We start from the raw sequence: 25,305 nt of genomic DNA on the forward strand, positions 1-25,305 counted from the left end.
TCTAATTAATGGGCCAACATATTAAAAGGGTTCTCTGGGACTTAATTATTGACAGCTTAGCCTCAGGACAGTTCAGAAATATCAGAATTGGTGAAGGTCCAACAACCAGCCTCCCTGCCGATTGGCTCTTTGAAGAGGCCATGGTGCTCATCCGAGAGGTTTGGCCACTTTAATGTTGACATCCAAGTAAGATCCAGTCTGTACTCAGTACCTCGTAGTCAACCGAGTTCACAAGTGATAAATAAGCGGAGTGAAGTAGAACTTCAGAATATGCCATTCAAATGTTTGGGTTGTCAAATTAATGAATGATGATTTTACATCCTGCATACAGAGAAGCTAGAAAATCACTAATGTCCTTACGGGAACATCTACCTATATAACAAAAAGTGTATTAATCTATTAGGTAACTGAAGCCTGGGAACTACTTGAAGACACGACGATCCCAACCTTTTTCGAATACTTAGACGACATAATTGAGCCAAGGAAGCGGGACCTAGAGAAGAAATAGATTAGAATGTTTAGGAACATTGTTACCAAGAGCTTCAGTATAGTATTACTGACTCATACAGACTATGGAACATGAAGAACATATCCCTATACTTATACTATTAATGAGCACACTACATTATACCCTCTAGAGGGGTAAGGTTCTTATATACAGTACATGGATTAATACAAAGCAGTTGGGGTCTCCTCGGGACCAGGAAACAATGACCTCTGGTCCAAGAGATTGCCAACCAAAGAAGGAAATACAAGGGTTAGAAAAGTTAGAACTTGGTTAGAACTTTTGTAATAAATGACATAGGCTGTTCAAATTGCACTTATTGAGAAGTAACTCTTCTTCCTCTTCTTGGTTGCACAAAAAGGAATTCCAAGCAGAAACAACATACCATCATCAAGTTCCCGATGAAGGAGGCCGTCCAACAGCAACAGAAGACCACAGAATGTTTACACAGATGGCACCATTGAGAAAAGCAATGACAATGTACACAGGCGGATGAATAGTGAAAATACGGCACGGAGTGAAAGCTTTTGCATTCTAGCAGGAGCAGTTTGGGTCCTTGGCTGTTAGTCACGGCCAAGGGCCTGGAAAAGGCAGAAGTGTTATTTAACGGCTTCTGTCTTCTTCTTTTAACCCCTTCATGACATGGCCTATTTTGGGCTTAAGGACGCAACAATTTTTGGCGGATTTTCTTCTCCGTTTATCAAAAGTCATAACTTTTTTATTTTTCCGTCGACGCGGCCGTATGAGGGCCTGTTTTTTGCGTGGCGAACTGTAGTTTTTATCGGTGCCACTTTTGGGTACATAGACTATATTGTAAAACTTTTTTTTTTTCTTTTATGATAGCAGGGAGAGAAAACGCATCAATTCTGCTATAGATTTTTTAATTTTTTTTTTTACAGCGTTAATCATGCAGCATAAATGACATTCCATTTTTTCTGCGGGTCGGTACGGTTACAACGATACCAAAATTCTTACATTTTTTTCGGTTTTCCCACTTTTCTGCAATAAAACCCCTTTTTTTTTGGAAATCTTTTTTCTATTCTAAATCGCTGCATTCAAAGTCCTGTAACTTTTTTATTTTTTGATGTACGGCGCTCTGTGAGGGCTTATTTTTTGTGAGACGAGCTTTAGTTTTTACTGGTACCATTTTGGGGTACATACGGCTTTTATGATCACGTTTATTGCGTTTTTAGTGAGGCAAAATGCTAAAAATTAGCATTTTGCCTCAGTTTTTTTTGGCGTTTTTTTCCGTGCACAGTCAAAAGCATGTGCAACTTATTGTACGCGTCGTTATGGACGCGACAATACCAAATATGTGGGGTTTTATTTATTTTTTTACCTTTTTTTATGCTAATCTGAGAAAAAGCATTAAAAAAATGTTTTTTTTACTTTTAATTAATTTTGTTAATCTTTGTTTTTTTTTACAACATTTGTGTCCCCCTGGGGGACTTTAACCACTGCTCTGATGATCGCTGTCATAAGGCATTGCAGAGCTACTGCCCTGCCATTCCTTATCGCTTATACAGCGATCATAGGCATAGGCAATACAGGACGCCAGCGTCTGGCGTCCTGTTACCATGGTGACAGGCCGGGCTCTCGCGATGTTATCACGAGAGCCGGCCGGAGACACAGAGGGAGTCCGCTCCCTCTGTGAACTCTTTCCCTGCCGCGATCTACTTAGTGTCTGACAGCCGGCTCCCGCTGCGGGATAGCGCGGGATCATATGTGATCCCGCGCTAACCCCAGGACGTAGGTTTACGTCCTGTTGCGGGAAGTACCCTGCTGCCAGGACGTAAACTTATGCCCTGCAGCGGGAAGGGGTTGAAGGCTACACAGGGCTCAAGGAGCTATGAAGTTAGGAAAGAAAGCAGGAAAGGCGGTAAAGTTTAACTCCTTATCTTGTCAATGGCGATATATATATATACATACACACACACACACATGCCCCATCCAAATCAGTTTCATTAAGCCTGAGGAAGGGTCCATAGAAGACCCGAAGGCTTACTGTGACATCATGTATTTTTGTTAGCCATTAAAAGGTATCCTATGTACAGGATGACTTGGTTTCTCTTACTGAGAACAGTCCCATTTAGGACATGAACAAGACATGAATCTGAAGCCTCACCTTCTGCAACCAGAAGGGCTCTCTCTACTGGACTCTTGGGGACTGATATTTCGATGGGGTATTTGCCCTCCATGTTTTTATACTTGATATTAGCTCCATAATCAATAAGCAGTTTGACGATCTCCACACTTGTCCTTCGGGCTGCGGCGTGTAGCGGAGAGTCCCGCTGTTTACCGTGGTTCACATCTGCACCTAGAATGAGAAAACAATACAATCTGCTTTATTATAGGTGCAGAAAGGATTAATTAGAGGGTATGGCATAATGGGACGACCTCCATGGAAATCTGAGCGAAGTTATGCTGAGACCTAAAAATTGTGAACCCCAGTGGGGATAGAACCCAATATAAAAGTGATGTAAAGTGCTACACAATATTTATGCGCTGTATATAGTGGGTGAACAAAAATATGGAAACACCATACAAAATCCATGGGATTTTAATCATTAGCACTGAGCTGCCCTTTTGACCCTTGCTTAGCTGAGAGCTTTCCTGGCAAATTTGTGATCCCTTCACCTCTTGCCCTGCTCTGTGTGGCTTTGGGAGGCAGCTGGTAACAGCAGCTGAGTGGCTCAAACCCCTGACCAATGGAACCTTGTTGCTGAGGCAGATGTTCACTTCTGCCCGGCATCATCTGTGTCATATTACCTCCCTTTAAAATCAGTCTCTACATGTCTTATTGAAATATGCTTTATAATCCCATGTAACTAAAAGCATGCATTTCATAGTGTTTCCATATTTTTGTCCACCCCCTGTAAATAAAGGTAATTCCTGCAGCCAATTACCAGTAATTGGCTGCAGGAGTTACCTGCTTAGATGGGCACGTGATCACTCGACTCGGAAGTGAGTTGAGACTAGGTGTGTAGGTATGGGAGCCTAAGCAGCATGTAACAGGTGAGTGTACCTTGGCTTATTATTTTCTAAGGCCTTATGCCCACGGCTGGATCGGATTCCGACTGTGAAATTCATGCAGCGGGATGCGACGCATGCCCCAGCTTTGACCTGCTGTTTACCTGTCCGGCGTCTTCTCTCTCCGCTCTGTGATATGTCGGCTGGCGCACAGCTGCGGCGCTGATCGCCCTTCCCGCTGTCACTAAATGTGCGTCATGTTAGTTGGCACCGGACGTGTCCAGGCTGGCTTTATTCCCATAGTACACTTCTGTGGCCGTCCCTGGTATTGGAGGTGGAAGTGCTAGAAGTGTACTAGCGGTTTCGGGTCCCATTGATTTCACCCCCCTACTGTGAAGGTCCTGTCTGCTTCACTGACAAGGGGCTGGGCGATCGGGGCATTGCCAAGGATCCAAAGAGGCGGGTCCCCAGTAATTAATTAATGACCTATCCTGAGGATAGGTCATCATTAGTAGTTTTTGCCCGCAAAACCCCTTTAATTCATTCCAGCTTTCTTACTTCCCAATGACACTGAGGACAGCTACTAGCGGCCAGCATTACTAATACCGTTCGCTCATGGCGTTGGTTACCTAACTCCAAGAGTCTCCTGACGCACTCTGTCTGCTGGTGGGCGCAGGCCAAGTACAGAGGGGTGCCCCTGTTCTGCAGTTCTTTCTCAATGTCTGCTCCATAAGTTATTAACATTTCTGCGCATTCCCTGTGACCTGCGGAGACAAAAGCCAGTCGGTTGCATGATCGAGCTCCCGGTATTCTGCGTGGATTAGAAAGGTGTAGTAATGACAATTAGGGGAAACATTTTTGTCAAAGGTCTGTTGTGAGTTGGCCAACGGCACCAACGATAAAAGTGCGTTCCAGTGCAGCAACAGAAGCATCATGTGGTGCAGAGTGCTAAGGCAGCAGAAATTCAGTCCTAAGCTCTCGCTCCTGACCTGAAGGTTGTGGGTTCAATCCCTGCATGGTTCAGGTAGCCAGCTCAAGGTCGACTCAGCCTTCCATGAGTACTGGTAAAATGAGGATGGAAGGCTGAGTTGACCTCAAGACAAAAACTGAGAGCCAGGATGAGATCTCATCGCCACTGAATTGGAGAGGAAAAGACAAAATCGCCTGTGGCTAAATATTTTTGTGGTCACAGACATAGCATACAGCAGATGAGAGTTATCATACTGAAGGGCAACTTCATGTCACAGCGTCACAGAAGAATTTGGGAATATAAGTTTATGGCTATATTTGATACCTTCAAGAATAGAATGAACCTCCGCCCGGGATTCTTGCATAAGTGGAGAATATGAAAGGTCTGAAGGCGGTCAAGAGGGATGTCCTTCCCATTCATTGTTTTTTTTAAACTTCAGAAACTGATTTGTAAGAATGTTGCCATCCAATAGGTGGTGCTGCAAAGGTAGTATTGTCATCTCCTATGTGCAGTTTTTTAATTAGAGATAACAGACATCATAAAACTGCCACATTCCTCAGCTCAGTGGACTGATTAAGTATTTATCTATTTGCTCAGATTGTCTGGTGTTATTTTAAGTCTCAAATTTCTGTGTGTGAAATTTTATTTAGATCAAGAGGGGTGTCCCCCCCCCCCTCTGCATTTGTATGTTATGTTTGTGCCCCATCCAAATTAGTTTAATTAGCTTGATGAAGAGTCGATGGAAGAACCTGAAAGCTCGCTGTAACATCATGTATTTTTCTTAGCCATTAAAAGGTCTCATATCTACAAGATTACTTGGTTTCACTTACTGAGAACAATTACACTTTGCTCTTCTGGCGACACCGTACCAAACTTTTCTCCATATTTCCCAGAGGAGCATGCATGGCCTTATAAGTCTCCTCACTCACCTCCTAGGTGTCTCCACACACCTTCAAGGTGCTCTCCTTAAGGAGAGATGATACCCCTTCGGACCCACATGCACAAAAAACATGCAAGAAAGTCCCATAGATTTCCCTCATCTTATACATTTATGCGCAGTTAATCCGCACAGACCATGCATATCTATGTGATCCCATTGACTTTAATCGGCAATTTCAGTCTGTGATACGGACCAAAATGGGACATGCATGTAAAAAAACATGTTTGCATATTGCCCATGCAAATGAGCCCTTCACGCTTCAGCGCAATTTATGTGAGCTATGATCGAGGTTGATTCGTGTATTGGCCCATTGCAGCGTACTTTTTGCGCACACAGGGCAGGTTTATTTGTGCAGATGAACACAGCCTGATTTACATGACTAATTAGCCTAATGAGGTCTAGATGTGTTCTTTTTACCCCAGAATTGCGCAGCACATCGCATATTTGTGCGCACAATGAGCGTGCATTTATGCACTTACCATAGACTTCTATGGGACATTTGCTGCATAAATGCGCAGGAAAAAGCGAGAACAAACCCATTGTAATCACCAGGTTCTATGCTCTGCGTATTACACATGCAAATATGCTCATGTGAAGGAGCCCTAATAATTGGAGCATGAGGGGACAGTATTATTAAACGGAGCATGAGGGGCAATATTAAGGATTGTGGCCAATAGGGGCATTATTATTATTACTGTGAGGGGGTCACTGAAGGGCACTATTATGGAATGGAAAGGGTGTGGCTTTGTGTAAAAGGGCATGGCTGTCAAAAAAAAAAAAAAAGTTCCTCTTTTCATTCCTCAAAAGTTTGGAGGTATGCATACCTATATGGTGCTCTGTAGAGATGAGCGAACGTACTCGGTAAGGCCGATTTCGCAATCGAGCACCGCAATTTTCGAGTACTTCACTACTCGGGTGAAAAGTACTCGGGGGCGCTGTGGGTGAGCAGGGGGTTGCAGAGGGGAGTGGGGGGGGGAGGGAGAGAGAGAGAGCTCCCACCTGTTCCATGCTGCTACCCCCCGCTACACCACGCCACGCCCCGCCCCACAGCGCCCCCGAGTACTTTTCACCCGAGTAGTGAAGTACTCGAAAATCGCGGTGCTCGATTGCGAAATCGGCCTTACCGAGTACGTTCGCTCATCTCTAGTGCTCTGCTGTTATATTCCTGTTATGGTGCCCCGTGGTGTTTCATACTTTTTACAGTGCCCCCCCCCTCCATGCTGTAACATACTTGTTATGGCACCCCCTGATGTTACATACGTGTTATGGTGCCATCCGATGTTACAACCTGTTATTGGGTGTTATGGCACCCCCTTGTGTTATTGTGGTATGGATCCCCCTACTGTTACATATTGGCTATGCCGTTCCCTTGCTGTTACAGGCACCGCCCCATGATTCAAAGCTCCATTTGGAGTGGATCTTCAATGTACATACCTGTCCTGGGCCCCTCACAGTTTAGGCAGCATAAACCTGGTGACAGAGTCTCTTTAATTCTCACTAACACCCGTGAAGTGCTGCAGTACGCCAGACCAGACTTAGTGAAGGAGCAGCAGAAAAGCAGCTGTCGGTCCTGGTGGCGCCGCTGCTCTCTTACACTAGGAAAGGTGCATTTCGGGTGCGACTTCTGACAGGGGAAAAAGGGCAGTTGTCAAGTTTGTGACGCCAGTCCATATACAGACCAGGCCTGTGCCGGACAAAATAATAATATAAAAAAAAGGAGAAAACTAAAATAAAACGTTTCTTTCCCCTGAAGCATAGTGTGGTACCTCAGTGCAGATGGTGAATGGTGGGAAGGGACTCCAGAGGGAGAATTAGCGGTGAACACATTAAACAGTTTATTTCCTTAGGGCTCAGTCACAGGGGTGCATCGGCATCCGTACACCGGTGCCGATACGCCCGAGAGACTGCAGGAAGGAGACGGACGTACCTGAAGACGGCCGTCTCTCTGCAGCACCAGAAGCCGGTCACATGCTCTTTCCTCCGGCGCTGCAAAGAGACGGCCGTCTTCAGGTAAGTACGTCTGCTGGTGTCAGTCACACGGGCGCATCGGCGCCGGTGTACGGGTGCCGATGCGCCTGTGTGACTGAGGCCTTAAGCACAAGAACCTTCAGTTTTTTTAGTACAGCTCAGAATCGCATTTCTCAGTACAATTCGGATTTGATGTTTGTTTAAGGTGTTTATAGTTTACTTTACTTAGAGGTAGTAACAGAACAATTGAAGTGTATGCAGGTATGGAGCTCAGACTTTATATCTGTACAACAATTGGGCTCTTTGACAGTAATTAAGCATGGGATTTCTTCCTATCCTCTATGCTTTGCCCTCCTGCTTCTTTTTCTCTATTTGCAGATCTTAAGATCTAAGCTTCCTTTCCTAGCGAACATTACAGTTACTTTATTCTTGGGCTGACTCTCTTCTATTCCTTCCAGTATTAGGATTTGCTTGGTGCTTTACAGTTTCTCTAGATTATTGCTGAAGTTTATCTATTCCTTCTCTTTCCTTTCCTCTTAGTCTGAGTTATAGAACTTTTCGGTACTCACACTTTCTCTCCTTCCCACCACACTAGTTGGTGCGTTACTCCTTCACTGGAGCTTCTTGTCTAGCAACTTTCTCCTTCTCCAGCTTCTCTCCATCTCCTCTAGTCGACTCTTCTACAGTCTCCTGCTCACTCCTCCTCTTTATTCTTCACTCACTGCTCTCAACCAACCCTTGCATAGGACCCTCCCTCCTATCACAGGCTATTTCTCATCTAACTAGCGGACGCATGTACTTAAACTAGATTGTACCCTGTACCAGTAAAGTGTGGTTGACCAACAATCATAAACATATTAAAGTGACATGAACATATATTAATTACATTTCCTCAGAGTCCACAGGTCTTTATGGAGTGTACAATCCTGTACCTCGTATAACGGCTTCATGGAGGGGACAGGCCAGCTGTATTTCCAGCTCCGGGTTGGCCCCGTGGTCCAGTAACATGCTGACACAAGCCACACTCCCGCTGCTGCAGGCGCTATACAGCGGAGTGATCCCATCCACCGTCACAACGTTTATCTGGAGAGAGATCAATATGAGATGAGAGTTGCGTTACGGGATGCGTAGTACAAACACTTAGGGGCCTTTTACACGGACCTACCAATCCTTCAGACCAACGAGAATCTGAATGATTGTCGCTCAGTCTAAATGCCGCCACCGAATGAACGACCAATGAATTCGTTTGGCATTCGGTTTCTCCAAGTTGAATGATGATCGGTCCTTGTAAACAGGCAGTCATTCATCTATCAGCGACTGCCTGTTTACGGTGAATGGAGGCGGGGAGCTAGGATGATTCTCGGTCCGTTCCTCCTTCATTCACTCAGCGATGATTGTTCCTGTATAAAAGTACAGAAATGATCATTGCTGCGACATTGTCAGGCATTTGTGCCCGCCAGGTCGTGTATGCGTATTTGAGCTATGTACGAGGCGTTTCTGTATGCGTATCAGTGCATTTACTGTACATTTTGCGCACACAGACATGAGCATGCCCCAATTTAACCCTTTGCAATCCAATTTTGGATACAGGGTTTCCTAGGGAGCTTTCTCTTTCTACCATTATACAATGGCGCCATCTGCTGGCTAGAGCCAGTACTGTGGTATGGGACATGCTGAAGGGGCCCACGACAACAGAGCGGCCAGTAATATACAGTAAGAATACCCTGCCGGACGTCTTCTGACATCGGAGCTGTACAGCCTTCAATCAGAATGTCTTCAGACGTCAGACAGTGGATTGGAAAGGGTTAAATGGTTATTTAGCCTAATGAGTTCCTAATGAGTTTTTCACAGAATTGCGCATCCCGTTGCACATATGGCACACATTTGCGCACACCCCAAAGACTTCTATGGGGAGTTTTGGTGCACAAATGGACTAAAAGATAGAGCAGGTGCAATTTTTTTACTAAATTGGGAAATGAGAACGAACCCATTGAAATCAATGGGTTCTATTATCGGCGTATGGCACGCGTATATTTTACGCCCGTGTGAAGCCGCCCTAACAATGCTGGATCCTAGACATTGATGTTGCCTGTATTCCGAGGTGACATAAATAGGGCCATATTCACATTAGCGTTCAGTTTTCATTGTGCCGTTCCATCATGAGAACATAAAAACTTGAAAAAAAAAACCTGCATCCTGTAAAATCCCTAGTGCACTCCGTGGGCCGTTATTCTTCTTCATTCGCTTATGTTCGCCGCAAATTTTTTGCGACTTTTTCACAGAAAAAAAGGACGGACCTGGGGGACTTTTTTTTTTTATGCCAAATCAGAATGGAACAGAGTTTTTTTTTTTTTTAATCTGTCTGTCAATGGGCGACAGACAGATGCGGATACTATTGCGTTTGTATCCGTTTATGCTTCCGTTTAATGGATTTGACACAACTGCGTGCGCCGGGAGATCCGGGGTCTCATTCACATCACTGCTTTAGATTTCCATCTTGCGTTTCCATCGTAGGAGCTGCAAAACAAGGGGGAAAAAACCTGTTTTACCTCCCTTTGATATCAATGGGCTTTTCTGAGCTTCAGTTAGGATAGATTCAAACGAGCGTAATAGTTGCGCACGTAAAATTTATGCGCACGATATGCTGGGACTAGAAACCATTGATCTCAATAGGTTTGCTCACATGCGCATTTGTTCCTGCACATTTCGAACCGCAGAATGCTCTATTTTTATACGCATTTGCGCACCAGAGGTCCCGCTAGAAGTCGATGTAGAGAGCGCAAATGTGTTCGCTATTCGCTGCTTTATAATTCCACTGAAAAAAAGCACATCTGGAACTCATCAGACGAATTAACCATTTCAATTGGCGCGTCTTGGTTTGTCGCGTGCAGATGAGCATGCCTTACGGGCGCAAAAAGTACAGTAAAATACGCCGATGTGAACGCAAGAATGTATCATTCGTTCCACAAAAACGCTACGCTCCTGTATACAGTTAAAAATACGTCTGACGCAAACGGAAACAAACTCCTAGAAACTGTCCGTTTTTTCAACTGATCTGTCTATCGTCTTTTCGTATGAATTCTGTTTAGCGGTCCGTTCCATATAAAAAAAAAAAGGACGACTTTAGGGCGCCTACCCACTGGCGATTTTTTTTCCTTTGCGTTTTGCGTTTTTTCTGAAGAGCAATTAGTATAGAATGTGTTCTTATCCATTTGCGGTTTTTTTTCTCGGTCCGTTGCAATTTTTCACATAGGAACTGTCAGTTGCATATGTGTCCTTATTTTTCTCTTAATGCACCCATGAATGTCAATGTAAATTAACGGAAAACGCGCAAAAAAGCCGCGAAAAAACACAGCGGAAAACGCGCTGAAAACGCTGCGTTTTTCACGCACGAAAATCGGCAACGCCAGTGGGTAGGCGCCCTTATAATGGAAATTAAAACACTGATGTGAACAAGCCTTAGCTGATGAAAACGGAAACTAAGCGCACGTTTTAGGTTTTTTTTGACAGCTTCACTGAAATCCAGAAATATTTACTTTATTTTGTATCAGTTGAGACATTCATTTTCTTGGTTTTGAAAAGAAAAAAAAAACGGATAATAACGGATTTAAGAATGCGGATGTGAACATACGGTAACTTTATGCATTGACTGTCTGATAGTAGAAAGAGAAGTGATGTTTGCCCTCTAGTGATCGCTCTAGGTATTGCATGCACTGAGGATAGTCACACTCACACGAGCCCCATTCTCTAGTAAAACCTTTGCACAAGACACGTGGCCTCCTAGACAGGCTTCATGAAGAGGAGAGATGCGGTCTATTGTCAGAATGTTCACGTTAAATCCCTGCGAAGAGAAGAGAAATACGCTATTAGGAAGACCGACCCTGCCCTAAGGCCTTAGTCACACGGGCGTTTTTTCACGCGATTTGCGCATCGCATGACGGATGCGCATGCGCAAATCGCGTGACCGGCGCCGAAAAATCGGCCCAAAAATCGCCCGAAAATCTGCTCCTAGCCGCGTTTCATTAGAAACGGGCCGGAGCTGTCCAGCGCATTGCATTCAATGGAGACGGCAATACAGCGGCTCCATTGAATGCAAGCGCTGCGGGCGAGTGTGGGATGAATTGTCGGGAATTGGTTAAATATATAACCCCTTCCCTGCAATGCATCCTGAAAAGTGAAAAAATAAAAAAAATGTATGTACTTACCTGCTCCCGGCAGCTGGAGATCCCGGCGGCCGGCCTACAGTGGGTGTGAAGGGGGTGTGACTCAGGCATGCCCCTGATTGGCTCAGCGCTGAGCCAATCAGAAGCAAGTCTCAGTCACACCCATTCATGAATTCATGAATGGGTGTGACTGAGATCAGCCTCTGATTGGCTCAGGCTGAGCCAATCAGAGGCAAGCCTGAGTCACACCCCCTTCACACCCACTGCAGGACAGCGCGGGGATCTCAGGCTGCCGGGAGCAGGTGAGTACATCCTTTTTTTTTATTTTTTCACTTTTCAGGATGCATTGCAGGGAAGGGGTTATATATTTAACCAATTCCCGACAATTAACCCCGCGCACGCCGGCAGCCCATTGCTTTCAATGGAGCGGCTGTATTGCCGCTCCATTGAATTCAATGGGCAAACATCGTTCTTCTCTGCCACAGCTGTTCCAGCTGTGGCAGAGAAGAATGATTTGTCTTCTATATGTTCTCAATGGGGTCGGCGCTGCTGCCGCCGGCCCCATTGAGCGCATATAGAGAAGAGAACAGGAATCGCAGATCGCAGATAGGTGCGATCTGCGATTTCTGTTCTCTAATTTATCGGACGAGCGCATAAAAAGCGCTCATGTGTCCGATACCATTGCAAAGCAATGGTTTTAAAAAATCGCCGGACGCATGCGCATGTGCAAATCGCGGCAATAAACGCCCGTGTGACTGAGCCCTAAGAGAGTAGCACAAACTAACAAGACCACACTCGCACTTGAGCTGTAAGCATGTAGACGGGTCTGGGGTAGTTTAGGATCGCTAGAGGAGACAATTCCGTAAGGACAATTGTGATAGACATGATGATTAGTTAGTATAAAATGTCTATCGATTTGTACTAAACTAGACGTATTATGCGTGTTTTGTGACTTCAGCCTAATGTGGAACTCTGCTGCATAAGGAAAGAGTTAAATCACAGTGTTATGTTATTGCTCGTATTCAATACTGAGTGTTTTCCCAGTCCTCCCCATCCCCCACACAGAATCTTCTTCAACAAAGAGATATCTACTTTCAGTTTCAGATTTGAGCACATGTTTGTAAGACAAAGACTTGCTTATACATTGGAGTTGAGAGAAGGTGGGCAGGAAGGAGGGGGGATTCTATATGATCCGACAAATGAGAATCCTATATGTTACTGATGTAATCTGTTGCACGCCCATTAAAGGGCAGGTGTTATGCTTTACAATAAAAGGGGCCGTCTGGGTGTCTCTGCCCAGAGAGCCATTTTGAGCATGAGACTGATACCTCGTGTTTGACCTGGTCAGTGTGTGCACACTGCTTCTACACAATTAGGAAGCTACAAAATACCCCGAAACCTGCTGGAGAAAACCATATCCAGTTCACAATGTGCGTGTTCACGCTGCGCCTTGCACTGGGCTATACCTTTATTCATACAGGTTGCCTAATTATCCTGCTGTTCTCCGAGACGTTCATTGGGTATGAAGCAGGCTCTACGGTCGAGCCCGCTGCATACTCCATGGGTGCCGGCTGTTTAAAACAGCCAACACCTACTACAGATTGTGTATCCAAAAGACCTTTGAGTAGCTCCAATCAACAGTTTAACCCGTTAGAGACCGCAATATGCTTTTTTTTTACTGACCTGATTAATTGGCTTTACCCCTGCACATACATCTTTTTAAGGTGGTGGCTTGGCTGACTACCGACAGCCAGGCTCCTGCTGTAACAGCCAGTACAGATCCCGGCAGTTTAAACCCTTACATGCCTCAATAGCAACTGCAGCATGTAAGCAGATGACAGAGGGAGGGGAATCCTTCTGTCACCCATCGGTGTTATCATAAATTACCAATGGGGTCCTAGGGCAGCCTGGCAAAGACCTCCACATCTGCCATATAACTCAGCCTATTAGGCCCCGCCTTCTGCGGAGCCTAATAGGAGGCTGTTGTAGACTTAGTAGAATGCACTACATAAGTAATGCAGTGTACTATTCTAGTGATCGAACAATCGTATCTTCAAGTCCCATTCAGGTACTAAAAATACCATCTAAAATATTCAATAAAGTTTAATTTAAAAAAAAACCTGTTAAAAAAAATATGCATTTTCCCCCCACAATATAAAACGTTTTAAATGGATAAAATACCAAAAAAAAAAGTTAAAAAGCAGCACATAGATATTACAGTGTTAATAACCCAGACAATGAAAATATTTTATTTATCTCGCATGCTGAACGCTGTAAAAATAGTTTAGAGTAGTAATGGCAGAATTATATTTCTTTTATTTGCCTCTCAAAAAAATGCAATAAATAGTAATCCAAAAGTCACACCTCGAACTGGTACCAATAAAAACTACAACTCCTCCAAAACAAACCCTCACAGAGCTCCGCTGCTGGAAAATAACAATGATATCGGTCTTAGAATGCGGGGATGTAGATTTAATAGCTTTTCTTTAAAAACATATTATTGTGCAAAAAGTAGTAAAAAAGGGAAAAAAATCTAATAAAATTGTTATCTCAGTAAGGGCTCGATCACACCGGCGTGTGCGTACAATGCTGTGAATCCCCCATAGCATTGTACACATTACAGCCCATATGTTCTGCCGGCAGAGACCGCGTACGAGCTGCGTATGTTGGGGATGTGTATGGAAACGCTGTCCATACACAATGCATGCACATAGACAGCAAGCATTTCATATGCAGCCCACAGAAGGGCTGCGCATGATAAGTAGAGAAATAGAGCATGCTGCGATTCATTTCTCCTGCGTTTTGATACGCAGTGTCCATACACTTTCATTGGCTCTATTCACCGCATGTTACACATGAGATATATGTCATTTTTACTGCACCATGACTGCCGCAAAGGCAACCCCCCCCCCCCCCCAAAAAAAAAAAAGACAAAATTGCATATTTTTTCCATCTCACCCCATTTGAAATTTTTTAAATGTTTTTTGAGGATGAAAGAAAATGTTGTATCTGTTTTCTCTTAGAAAGTAGATGTAACATCAACTGATCTTCCCTGTGCTATTGGGGGGATAAAAGAATGTAGACTATCTATAAGCAGAGAGATGGTGAGGGAACACTTAGCTAACTTAAATGAATTCAAGTCTCAAGGTCCAGATGAATTACATCCTAGGATACTAAAGGAAGCAGTGGAGGTAATTGCTGGACCGCTCACCGTAATCTTTGAAAATATCTGGAGAACAGGAGAAGTCCCAGAAGATTGGAAAAGGGCAAATGTTGTCCCCATCTTCAAAAAAGGGAAGAAGGTGGATCCAGGAAACTACAGGCCTGTGAGCCTGACTTCTATACTGGGAAAGATCTTGTATGCAAGTACTTGGATAAAAATGGAGTAATTAACCAGAGCCAGCATGGGTTTGTAACAAACAATTCATGCCAGACGTATCTAATTTCCTCCTATGACAGAATCACTGACTGGGTTGATCAGGGAAATGTGGTGCATATAGTTTTTCTTGACCTTAGTATAGCATTTGACAAAGTATCGCCTACCATCCTTATTGAAAAAATAACCAAATATGGGATTGACAAGGCAACTGTCAACTGATTCACAACTGGCTGAGTGATCGTACTCAAAGAGTGGTCATAAATGGCTGCACACCCAAGTGGAAGAATGTATCAAGTGGGGTACCACAAGGCTCTGTCCCAGGCCCAGTGTTTAACATTATTATAAATGATCTGGAGGAGGGAATTGATGGGAAACTGATCAAATTTGCTGATGACACAAAGCTAGGAGAGATAGCTAACACTAGGGAAGAGAGAGAGTATTTAAAAAGATCTAGAAATACTTGAACAGTGGACGGTGACTAACAGAATGGTATTTAACAAGGGGAAATGCAAAGTCCTACATCTGGGCAAGAGAAATGAAAAAAGCACATACAGAATGGAAGGAATTGGGCTAAGCAGCAGCACATGTGAAAAAGACTTGGGTATACTAATAGATCATAGACTGAACATGAGTTAACAGTGTGATGCAGCAGCCAAAAAGGCAAACACAATTCTGAGATGTATTAAGAGAAGCATAGAGTCTAGATTACGTGAGGCCATTATCCCCTTCTACTCTTCCTTAGTCAGACCTCATCTGGAATACTGTGTCCAGTTCTGGGCACCACAATTTAAAAAAAGACATTGACAAACTGGAGCAAGTTCAGAGAAGAGTTACCAAGATGGTGAGCGGTCTGCAAATCATGTCCTATGAGGAACGGTTAAAGGATCTAGGAATGTTTAGCTTACAAAAAAGAAGGCTGAGAGGAGACTTAATAGCTGTCTACAAATATCTGAAGGGCTGTCACAGTGCAGAGGGATCAGCCATATTCTCATCTGTACAAGGAAAGACTAGAAGCAATGGGATGAAACTGAAAGGGAGGAGACACAGATCAGATATTAGAGAGTGAGGGTGATCAATGAGTGGAACAGGTTGCCACGGGAGGTGGTGAGTTCTTCTTCAATGGAAGTGTTCAAACAAAGGCTGGACAGACATCTGTCTGGGATGATTTAGTGATCCTGCACTGAGCAGGGGGTTGGACCTGATGACCCTGGAGGTCCCTTCCAACTCTACCATTCTAGGATTCTAGCGAGTTGTTTGTTTATTCAAAAAGTACCATCTACAATGCTTCAAATGGGGCTTGTCTTCTGTTGGACCTTCTTTGGGGTCCATTATTACTGTGACTAAAACTGGTTCATCGGAGATTCGCTCTTAGCTATATTGATGCGGGCGAGCTTGATATTGGACTGAGAAACGCAGCCCCATATCGCTCTTGCCAACATTCGATTTTCACGGTGATGCAAAGTGTTTTTTATTAAAAATCGCGTCGCTTCTGTACAAATTGTGACCCTCTCGTGCGGATTTCACACATGTTAGATTCACAAGTGTTTCCCATTGACTTCAATGGAAAACATTGCACCCACATCGCACAGCATGCCTCGCAACGTCTTTCAAAGTCCCATTGAAAACAGCGGGCAAAACAAACGCCCAAAGAGAATTCGCAGCACGTTCTTTTTTTTCCCCTCAAAGCGATGCTGTGAGGGGAAAAAAAGCGCTTGTGGGAATGGATTTTATATTTGTGCGAGGTTTGTGCACAGTGCCTCACACAAAACTCACGTAAGAATATCGTTTGTGTGACTGTGTCCTTAATCTGGGGTAAAGCCACTGTCACATGGGTGTAAGCGCATTTGTGTGCGCATTTGCGCAATGGGCGTTGCATATTTGCACAAGCATTCACGTGTTTTACTGTACCTTTGCACACGCAAATCTACATGCAAGCATGCTCCCATTCATTGAAATGGGCAATTAAGTTAATTAGTTCCATATGTGATGTTTCCCTGCACAAATGCGCAGAAATATAGGAGTATGTTACATATTTTTTTGGGAAACAATATGCGTGCACAAAATCCGCTTATGTGAACAAACCCATTGAAATCAATGGGTTCTATTGACTGCATACTGTACGCGCAGAATGCAGTGTAAATCCGTTCGTGTGACACAAGCCTATGCCCGACAGTGGAGTCTGCCATCGGGCCGCCATGCTGTACCTGAGCAATCAGTGTTTTGACAGTCAGAAGTCTTCCATGAAAGGCAGCATCGTGTAGGGGAGATCTATCCGCCCAGGAGCCTGCAAAATACAAAGGGCAAAGCGTGATTGATTTCAACAGAGGAGATGAAGGGGCTTCACTATGATAAATATCGCATCGTTCATGGTAGTAATTAGAGATGAGTGAACGTACTCGTTTAGGACAATTACTTGATCGAGCATCGCTTTTTTCGAGTAACTGCCTACTCGGGCGAAAAGATTCGGGGGGCAGGGGGGGGAGTGGGGGAACAGAGGGGAGCTCTCTCTCTCCCCCCCCCCCCCACACTCCCCACAGCAACCCCTCGCACCCCCCCCCCCTGGCGCCCCCCAAATATTTTTGCCTGATTAGGCAGTTACTTGAAAAAAAGCGATGCTCAATCGAGTAATTACTCTAAACGAGCACGTTCGCTCATCTCTAGTAGTAATCCTAAAACGAGGCGGTCCTGGTCAAACTCTATCCAAATACGAGACCAACCTTTTACTCTTATGAACCTGTTCATACCTTCTAAAAGCAACTTACATTCCACAGCAACAAGAAGGCATGGACAGGTACGCAGGGTGGCGGGCAGATTCCGTGCGGGATTTCCCCATGCGGAATCCGTGCGTGCCGTGAGCATGAGGCCTAAGGTTGTTGGAATAGAACAGATATGTGGATAAGAATGGAGTGGAAATAGAAGAATGGAAAAGTGAAATGGGCCAATTCTTTGCATCTTCAAGTCTTCTCCTGAGCTGCACCAGTTCTCTTGAATGCGCTACCCCGGGCAATCCAGTTAATCACCAATATCCACGGCTTTAAGGAAAGCCAAAAAATAAGTTTTAGGAAGGCCTATCAGATTATTTAATCTAACTGTTCCCCATTTATACAGATCCTGTATCCTCCCTCACTACCTGATCATGCCCCCCCCCCTCCCACATGCACACATATGTATAAAAGATGGCCGACTGTTATACAGAGCAAGCACTGCTACCTCTTGTGTCACCACTATTTCCTTATAGATTGTAAGCTCTTGTGATCAGGCCATCCCTCATAGTGTCCAGATTGCTTATTAGTGTACTATATGTAATGTCTGGCTTTCTCTGTTCATGGCCCCTCTGCTCTGTACAGCGCTGCGGTATATGATGGTGCTATGTAATGATGACTGTTAGAAGTCATTGGATAACTGATTTATATCCTGCCCTTATAAAGACATATCCATAAGGCAGTGACATTACATGCTGCTCTATATGCATACAGTCATTTCACCCCCTTTTTTTTTTATGGTCAGTGGACGGCGGTCGGGATTAGAATTAGGGTCAGGATGGGGGCGGGTTGTGATGAATGGATTGTTAGCAGTTTGGTTCAGAATAAAGGCGGCCAGCCTTGCGCTGCTGCCTCCCATTAGTCTCTCTCTATATAGTCACATGTATACAGCCGTCATGTAGATGCATATACTCCAGCGACGTACCTCCCTGGAACGTGTGGCAGATGTGATCCCCGTAAAGAGCATTTCTGAGTTCCCAGGGTAAAGACGGTCCAAATAATGCATGCGTTCCCGAGACCTCACTGCTTATATGGAGAGCCAGTTTGGAGCGGGGAGAGACGATATTGCTGAGACGCAGAATGACAGCAAAACATCACGAGGGGGAGATGTGGGATCAAATCTCATCTGTGAGCAGGAGCCGCCTGCTTAAAGGGCCAGCAGCCCTAAAGTCCCCAGCTTATACCTCCTTGTATAGAGGGGTATTCAGAGGTGCATATTGTTAACTTAGTTGTGAAGATTCTCAGACCTGGAAATACATCATAATAAATAGAAAATAAAGCCCCCTTACCATGGCCGTATTTACACATGCAAAATACGCAGAGACAAGAACACATTGACTTCAATGGGTTCAATCACATTAAAAAATAAAAATGTTATTTGTATAACGCCAACTTATTCCACAGCGCTTTCAGCTAATTTATTTATTACTCCCAGCAAGCCAGGCACTCATTAGTTAGAGGACCTTGAGCCGTCTACCTGAACCATGCGGGGATTGAACTCGCAACCTTCAGGTCGCGAGCGAGAGCGTAGAACTGCATTTCTGCTGCTATAACACTCTGCGCAACACATCTGTATTTCCTACACATTTCGGTCGTGCAGAAAAAACCCCGCAACATTCTATTTTCCTGAGCATTTGCGCACCCAAAGTCCCCATAGACGTCAATAGGGATGAGCAGATGCGGAGGTGTGAAAAACTGTAATTATGCAGGAAAAAGAACACATCTTGGATTTATTACACTTGGCATGTTCATCGGTGCGTATTGTTTGCCGTGCACAAATGAACGTGCCTTTGTGCACAAAAAGTACAGTAAAATACGCCGATGCACGCACAAAAAAAGCATTGTTCATTCCACAAATATGCATACGCTTGTGTGAAGGGGGCCTAATGCTCATGACCGCAGGGATTTATGTAGACTGCACAAATGGTGGATGAAATACACTGCAGATAGATATAGTGGAGAATCACAAGGGCTGGAGGAAGCTGAAAGTGACAGTGTGCAGCTCCCAGGATAGAGAGGGCGGAGACTGTACTAAATGAATTGGACACAAGACTCTTAAATATGTAAAAACATGCAAATTAGCTCCGATTTGGCTGACACGAGTGACTTTGCACACTATTTCCCACAAAGCAAAGGTGCACCACTTTATAATGGACTGGGGGCCGTTCTAATGATCCGTGGATGGGAGGCTTTGGGGACACCAGCAGAAGCCTCATGTAGTTTATCATCTCTTCTTACTGAACATGAACGATGAGAGGGGATAAAAAAACCAAAATAAAATAAAACAAAAAAAATTAAAAACGAAAGGGAAGAAAGTTTAAGACACGTTTCAGATGTTGTTAGCAGTTTAGTCGCTCACGACCCTCAGTTGTGTGATATCCCTGTCAGTATCCGCTCTGACAGTATCGGTCATCATGTTCTTTGGCGGCCTGGTCTTCTTTTGCCGCCGTCCAGGCATTGTAGAATTTTCTAGCGACTCTGCTCGCATTACATGACCAAAATCCGTGAGTCTGCACCGGTTATCTTGTGCTCTGTGAGTCTGAGCCCCCTCATCTTGCCCTCCGTGAGTCTGAGCCGGTCATCTTGTCCTCTGTGAGTCTGAGCCTGCTCGTCTTGCCCTCCATGAGTCTGAGCCCGGTCATCTTGCCCTCCGTGAGTCTGAGCACGCTCATCGTGCCCTCCGTGAGTCTGTGCCCGGTCATCTTGTCCTCCGTGAGTCTGAGCCCACTCATCTTGCCCTCCATGAGTCTGTGCCCGCTCATCTTGCCCTCCGTGAGTCTGAGCCCGCTCATCTTGCCCTCCGTGAGTCTGAGCCCGCTCATCTTGCCCTCCGTGAGTCTGAGCCCGCTCATCTTGCCCTCCGTGAGTCTGAGCCCGCTCATCTTGCCCTCCGTGAGTCTGAGCCCGCTCATCTTGCCCTCCGTGAGTCTGAGCCCGCTCATCTTGCCCTCCGTGAGTCTGAGCCCGCTCATCTTCTCCTCCAGTGATATATTGGGTCTTATACGATTCAGGACTTCAGGAAAGCAGCAGCTTTCGCCAGCAGCTCAAACACTTCAATCCTCCTTCTATCAGCTTCCCTCTCAGTCCAGCTTACACATCCATACATGGCTCTGGGGAAAATAGTGGTCTACACTCTTCTGCGTTTAGTTGTGTTGCCGATATCCCTACTTTTCCAGGTTTTGTCCATGTTTAGCATTACACTTCGCCCCAATGTTATCCTACGTTTATCTCTGGCATAGATTCTCCAGCCTGGTCAATTTTTGAGCCAAGGAAGATGAAGTCTCGCACACATTCTATGACCTGATTGTCGATTTTGATTTTAATTTGGCTATTTTTGGCAGGTGTCATAATTTTAGTCTTCAGATGATCACTATTATTCATTGAATAACGGCAATCACGTGATTGGGGACTACTCCAGTAGCTGAGACTTGGGAGCTCTTACACTCCCTGATGTAGCAATTATTCCAATGCGGCGGTGTAAAGACGGATCTGCATCAGAATAAAGCCCATTAGTGACTGTCGTAAAAAAGCATATGGGTTTTCACTAATGGGTTAAAGGTGTTCTCCAACTCCTAGCTGTTTTCAGACAACTCCGTGAATACACATTGGTTCAGGTTGGTACTGCAGACTGAATCCTATTAAAGTAAATGGGACTCAGTCTGTAGTACCAACCAAAACCACTGCACAATGTACGGAGCTGTCTGAAAACAGATAGAAGTGGAAGAATCCCTTTAGGTTTTGCACCAATGTGTCAGTACTCGAACCTGGGAGCTCCTGTACTCCCGGTGACGCCTCTTCTGGTTGAGTTATCAGTCCTCTGGATAGTTCTCATGCTAAACCTTGCCCTTGTTCCTAGTTTTATGCTCCTGTGTTTTCCCTAATTAGTCTGCCTATATAAGGGAAACTAATATACCTGTCCCTCCCTCTTTGCGCGATTATTGAACTTCCAGCCTCTAGTCAAGCTCCTCCACTTTCCTGCTCCTCTTACAAAGACATAATTGCTCCCATGTACCAACCTCTGCCTTCCCCTGAATATGCTACCTGTCTGCTGCTCTGTACTGCAACAGATGCTACCCGTGTACCACTCCTGGCTTCCAGTTACAGGGACTCTTAACCCGAAACCTGATCGCTACCCAATGCGTGCTAGAAGTGGTCAGATCCAAAGCAAATACAGCTGCATGTTTACACTAACCTTTAGGCCTCATGCCCACGGCCGGGTTGGATTCAGACTGCCAAATTTTGAAGCGAAATCAGACCCAGTGCCCCCCAGAGACCCTATACTCACCTGTCCACGTTGGCGGCAGCAGCTATATAGACTCCTATGGGAGACTATGCTAGCTGCCAGAGAAGGGAGGTGGGAGGGAGTTCAGCAGCGTGACTGCTAAACTCCCTCCCCCTTCTCCTCTCCGCCCCTTGCCGCTGTTTGCAATGAGTGGGGGGGTGGGGGGGACAGAGGCGGGAGTAATTGTAAACCAATTGTTTGTAGCTGGGTTGCATTCTCTGACCACCATGCAGTGGGTTACGTTAAACTGCCAGGAACAACTTCCCTGGTGTACTGGTGGATGCAACTGGACACATGAATGGAGGACAGTTGTGTTTAGTGACAAGTCCTGATTCTGTCTGGGGCGAAGTGATGATTATCAACGTATCCATCAGCGTTTTGGAAAAGGGTCTAACCTGCTGTGAATTTCAGAGCGCCATGCAGGGCCAACACCTAGAGTCATGGTTTGGGGGGCAATCACTTATGACAGCAGGAATGAGTTAGTGGCTGTGGAAGGCACAATGACTGCCCACCAGTGGGTTGAGTGAGTGGTACACTGTTATACCCTTCATGACTACCAACCAAAATGGGATCTTTTATTAGGATAATGTCCATCCACGTACTGCAGCCATTACAAAACATGGCTTGCAAGGTGTCATCATGACCATGAACTGGCCCACACGGTCCCCAGATTTATGTCTGGAATGCCGTAGGTAACACATTGTCGCATGGCCACCCATCGTAAACTGTACAACAACTGACTGCGCAAGTCATGCAAGCATGGAGAGACCCCAAAAAGATATCCAAACACATATTGATTTAATGCCTGCAAGGATCCAAGAGTCTATAGGTGCTCATATAGTGGGCATAGTTTTTCAGGGTGCGGTTACTCCGCTGGGATTATTTTACCGTGTGACCCCAGGGTAAAAGTGCCCTTATTCTGGGGGTGATTCTGTACATATCTACCCTGCTACATGAAACTCCACCAATTTCTTCTGGCTGTAAGTCTTCCAATCTCCCCCCCGTCTGTTATAGTATTCTTGTCCTACAGCCACAGAACTGTAATACTCTCACACTACATTCCTTTGCACTTGCAACAAGATCACACAGGATGTGACATCTTGGTAAACAAGCAACTCTCATAGGTTCTAACAAGTGCAGATATTGTTGCTAAGACAAGACGGGATCATGGGAAGTGCAGGCGGTGTCGCCCCCACTTATCAAAGTCGGGACTATTATTACATACAGAAGTCTGTTTGGAACAGCAAGTCTAAAGTCCGCCCAGCTCATAAACTAGTCCAATATATATATATATATATATATATATATATATATATATATACATACACATATATACATACATACACACACACACAATCAAGTATAGCACACTCAGTAACCAACCAGACAGAGTAGGCATAACTTACATACCTTGTGATATCCCATAGATCTCCTCTGCTATGCGGGCAGCTTCTTTTCTATTCCCTCGAACAATGTAAAAATGAGTGAGAAGAGCCAGCGAGACTTTGATCAAAAGTTTAAAGCAGAAGAGGGCAAATATGGCCACGTAAATATTACTGAAGGCCAGAAGCAGTGAACTATCCTCCATTCTAGCGAAGCCTCCAGCCGAAAAGCTTTCTCTGTAGACGTCTATTTTTGGCATCCCTGAAAATCTATTTTAGAACTTTCCACTGCCGGAGGGCTTCAGAGAACAAATCTCGTTATTAGGTGAAACCAAAACAGCGGCACATGCTATATATACACATCCATATATATGTACACACTGATCAGCCATAGCATAAAGCCGCTGACGGGTGAAGGGACTATCATTGATTATCTGGCGCCCGTCCAAGGAGGGGATATATTATACAGTCCATTCTTGGAGTCGAGGTGTTGGAAGCAGGTCTTCAAGAAGGGCCAAACTGTGAGGTCTAGAAGACTGGGTCACACCATCTTCAAACGCTATAGGTCCAGAATAGCTAACTAGTCGAGGCACAAGACCTGTGAACGTTAGCAGTACACCCTTTAACCCCTTAAAGGGGTTGTCCCGCGCCGAAACGGGTTTTTTTTTTTATTCAATAGGCCCCCCGTTCGGCGCGAGACAAACCCAATGCATGTGTTAAAAAAAAACAAAACGTTTAGTACTTACCCGAATCCCCGCGCTGCGGCGACTTCTTCCTTACCTTACTAAGATGGCCGCCGGGATCTTCACCCACGATGCACCGCGGGTCTTCTCCCATGGTGCACCGTGGGCTCTGTGCGATCCATTGCCTATTCCAGCCTCCTGATTGGCTGGAATCGGCACACGTGACGGGGCGGAGTTACGATGACGTCGCGGGACTAGCTCTCCGGCACGAGCGGCCCCATTCACCAGGGAGAAGACCGGACTACGCAAGCGCGTCTAATCAGGCGATTAGATGCTGAAATTAGACGGCACTATGGAGACGAGGACGCTAGCAACGGAGCAGGTAAGTGAATAACTTCTGTATGGCTCATAATTAATGCACAATGTACATTACAAAGTGCATTAATATGGCCATACAGAAGTGTATACCCCAACTTGCTTTCGCGGGACAACCCCTTTAAGGACATGGCTATTTTGGCCATAAGGACGCAACGATTTTTGGGGGGATTTTCAGCTACACTTTTCAAAAGCCATACATGTTTTTTAGTTTTTACGTCATATGGCCATATGAGGGCGTTGTGTGGTGAACTGTAGTTTTTATTGGTACTATTTTTGCAAACATATGATAAATTGTAAGAGTTTTATACATTTTTTGGAGGGCAGGGAGAAAGAAAAACGAATTCTGCCATTTTTTTTTAATTTTTTTAAACAGCGTTAATCATGCACCATAAATGACAATTTTTTTGTGGGCTGGTACAACTATGACAATAAAATCATTTTTTTTAGGTTTTTCCCCTTTTGCATAATGAAGGCCTCTTTTTAAAAAAAAAAAATTTTTTTTTCATTTTTGCAGCGTTGCTTTCAATGTCCCATAACCGTTTTATTTTCCATGGACGGAGCTCTGTGAGGGCTTGTTTTTTGTGTGACTAGCTGTAGTTTGTATTAGTACATAGACTTTCTTGATCACTTTTATTGTATTTTTTGGGAGTCAAAATGCACAAAAGACGCATTTTGCCTTCATTTTAAAGTTGTTTTTTTTACGGTGATAGCCACGCAGGATAAATGAATTTATTGTACAGGTCATTACGGATATGAGGATAAGAAATGTGTTGTTTTTTTTCTGTTGTAATAAATACTATATATACACACATACACACACAAAAGAGGGCAAAGTGTTCAAAAACATTTTTTTCCGTATTTTTTACGTCCCTGTAGGTGACTTGAACCAGAAAAGCTGCAATAATGCATTGCAGTACTTCTGT

The 25,305-nt window shown here is 44.7% G+C and overlaps 1 protein-coding gene across 1 annotated transcript; it reads right to left on the reverse strand.

Annotated features, from left to right (window-relative positions):
- On the reverse strand, positions 1–23,527 carry LOC136625177 (ankyrin repeat and SOCS box protein 11-like). Its single transcript, XM_066599189.1, has 7 exons — positions 23,350–23,527; positions 17,100–17,179; positions 11,087–11,194; positions 8,286–8,436; positions 4,105–4,239; positions 2,631–2,822; positions 1–493 (listed from the first exon to the last, which is right to left on the reverse strand). The coding sequence occupies exons 1-7, from the start codon at positions 23,525–23,527 to the stop codon at positions 369–371; spliced, it is 969 nt and encodes a 322-aa protein (XP_066455286.1). The 3' UTR covers positions 1–368.
- Between the last annotated feature and the right edge of the window lie 1,778 nt (positions 23,528–25,305).

Source organism: Eleutherodactylus coqui, chromosome 4 (assembly GCF_035609145.1).
Source record: "Eleutherodactylus coqui strain aEleCoq1 chromosome 4, aEleCoq1.hap1, whole genome shotgun sequence".
NCBI lineage: Eukaryota > Metazoa > Chordata > Amphibia > Anura > Eleutherodactylidae > Eleutherodactylus > Eleutherodactylus coqui.

Coding starts and splice junctions, on each gene's coding strand:
- LOC136625177 (XM_066599189.1), bottom strand. CDS start 23,527: ATGGAGGATAGTTCACTGCTTCTGGCCTTCAGTAATATTTACGTGGCC. Junction 4,240..8,285: donor CCATGAAGCCGTTATACGAG/GTACAGGATTGT, acceptor TTGTCTCCGCAG/GTCACAGGGAATGCGCAGAA. Junction 2,823..4,104: donor CAGGAGACTCTTGGAGTTAG/GTAACCAACGCC, acceptor TTCTCATTCTAG/GTGCAGATGTGAACCACGGT.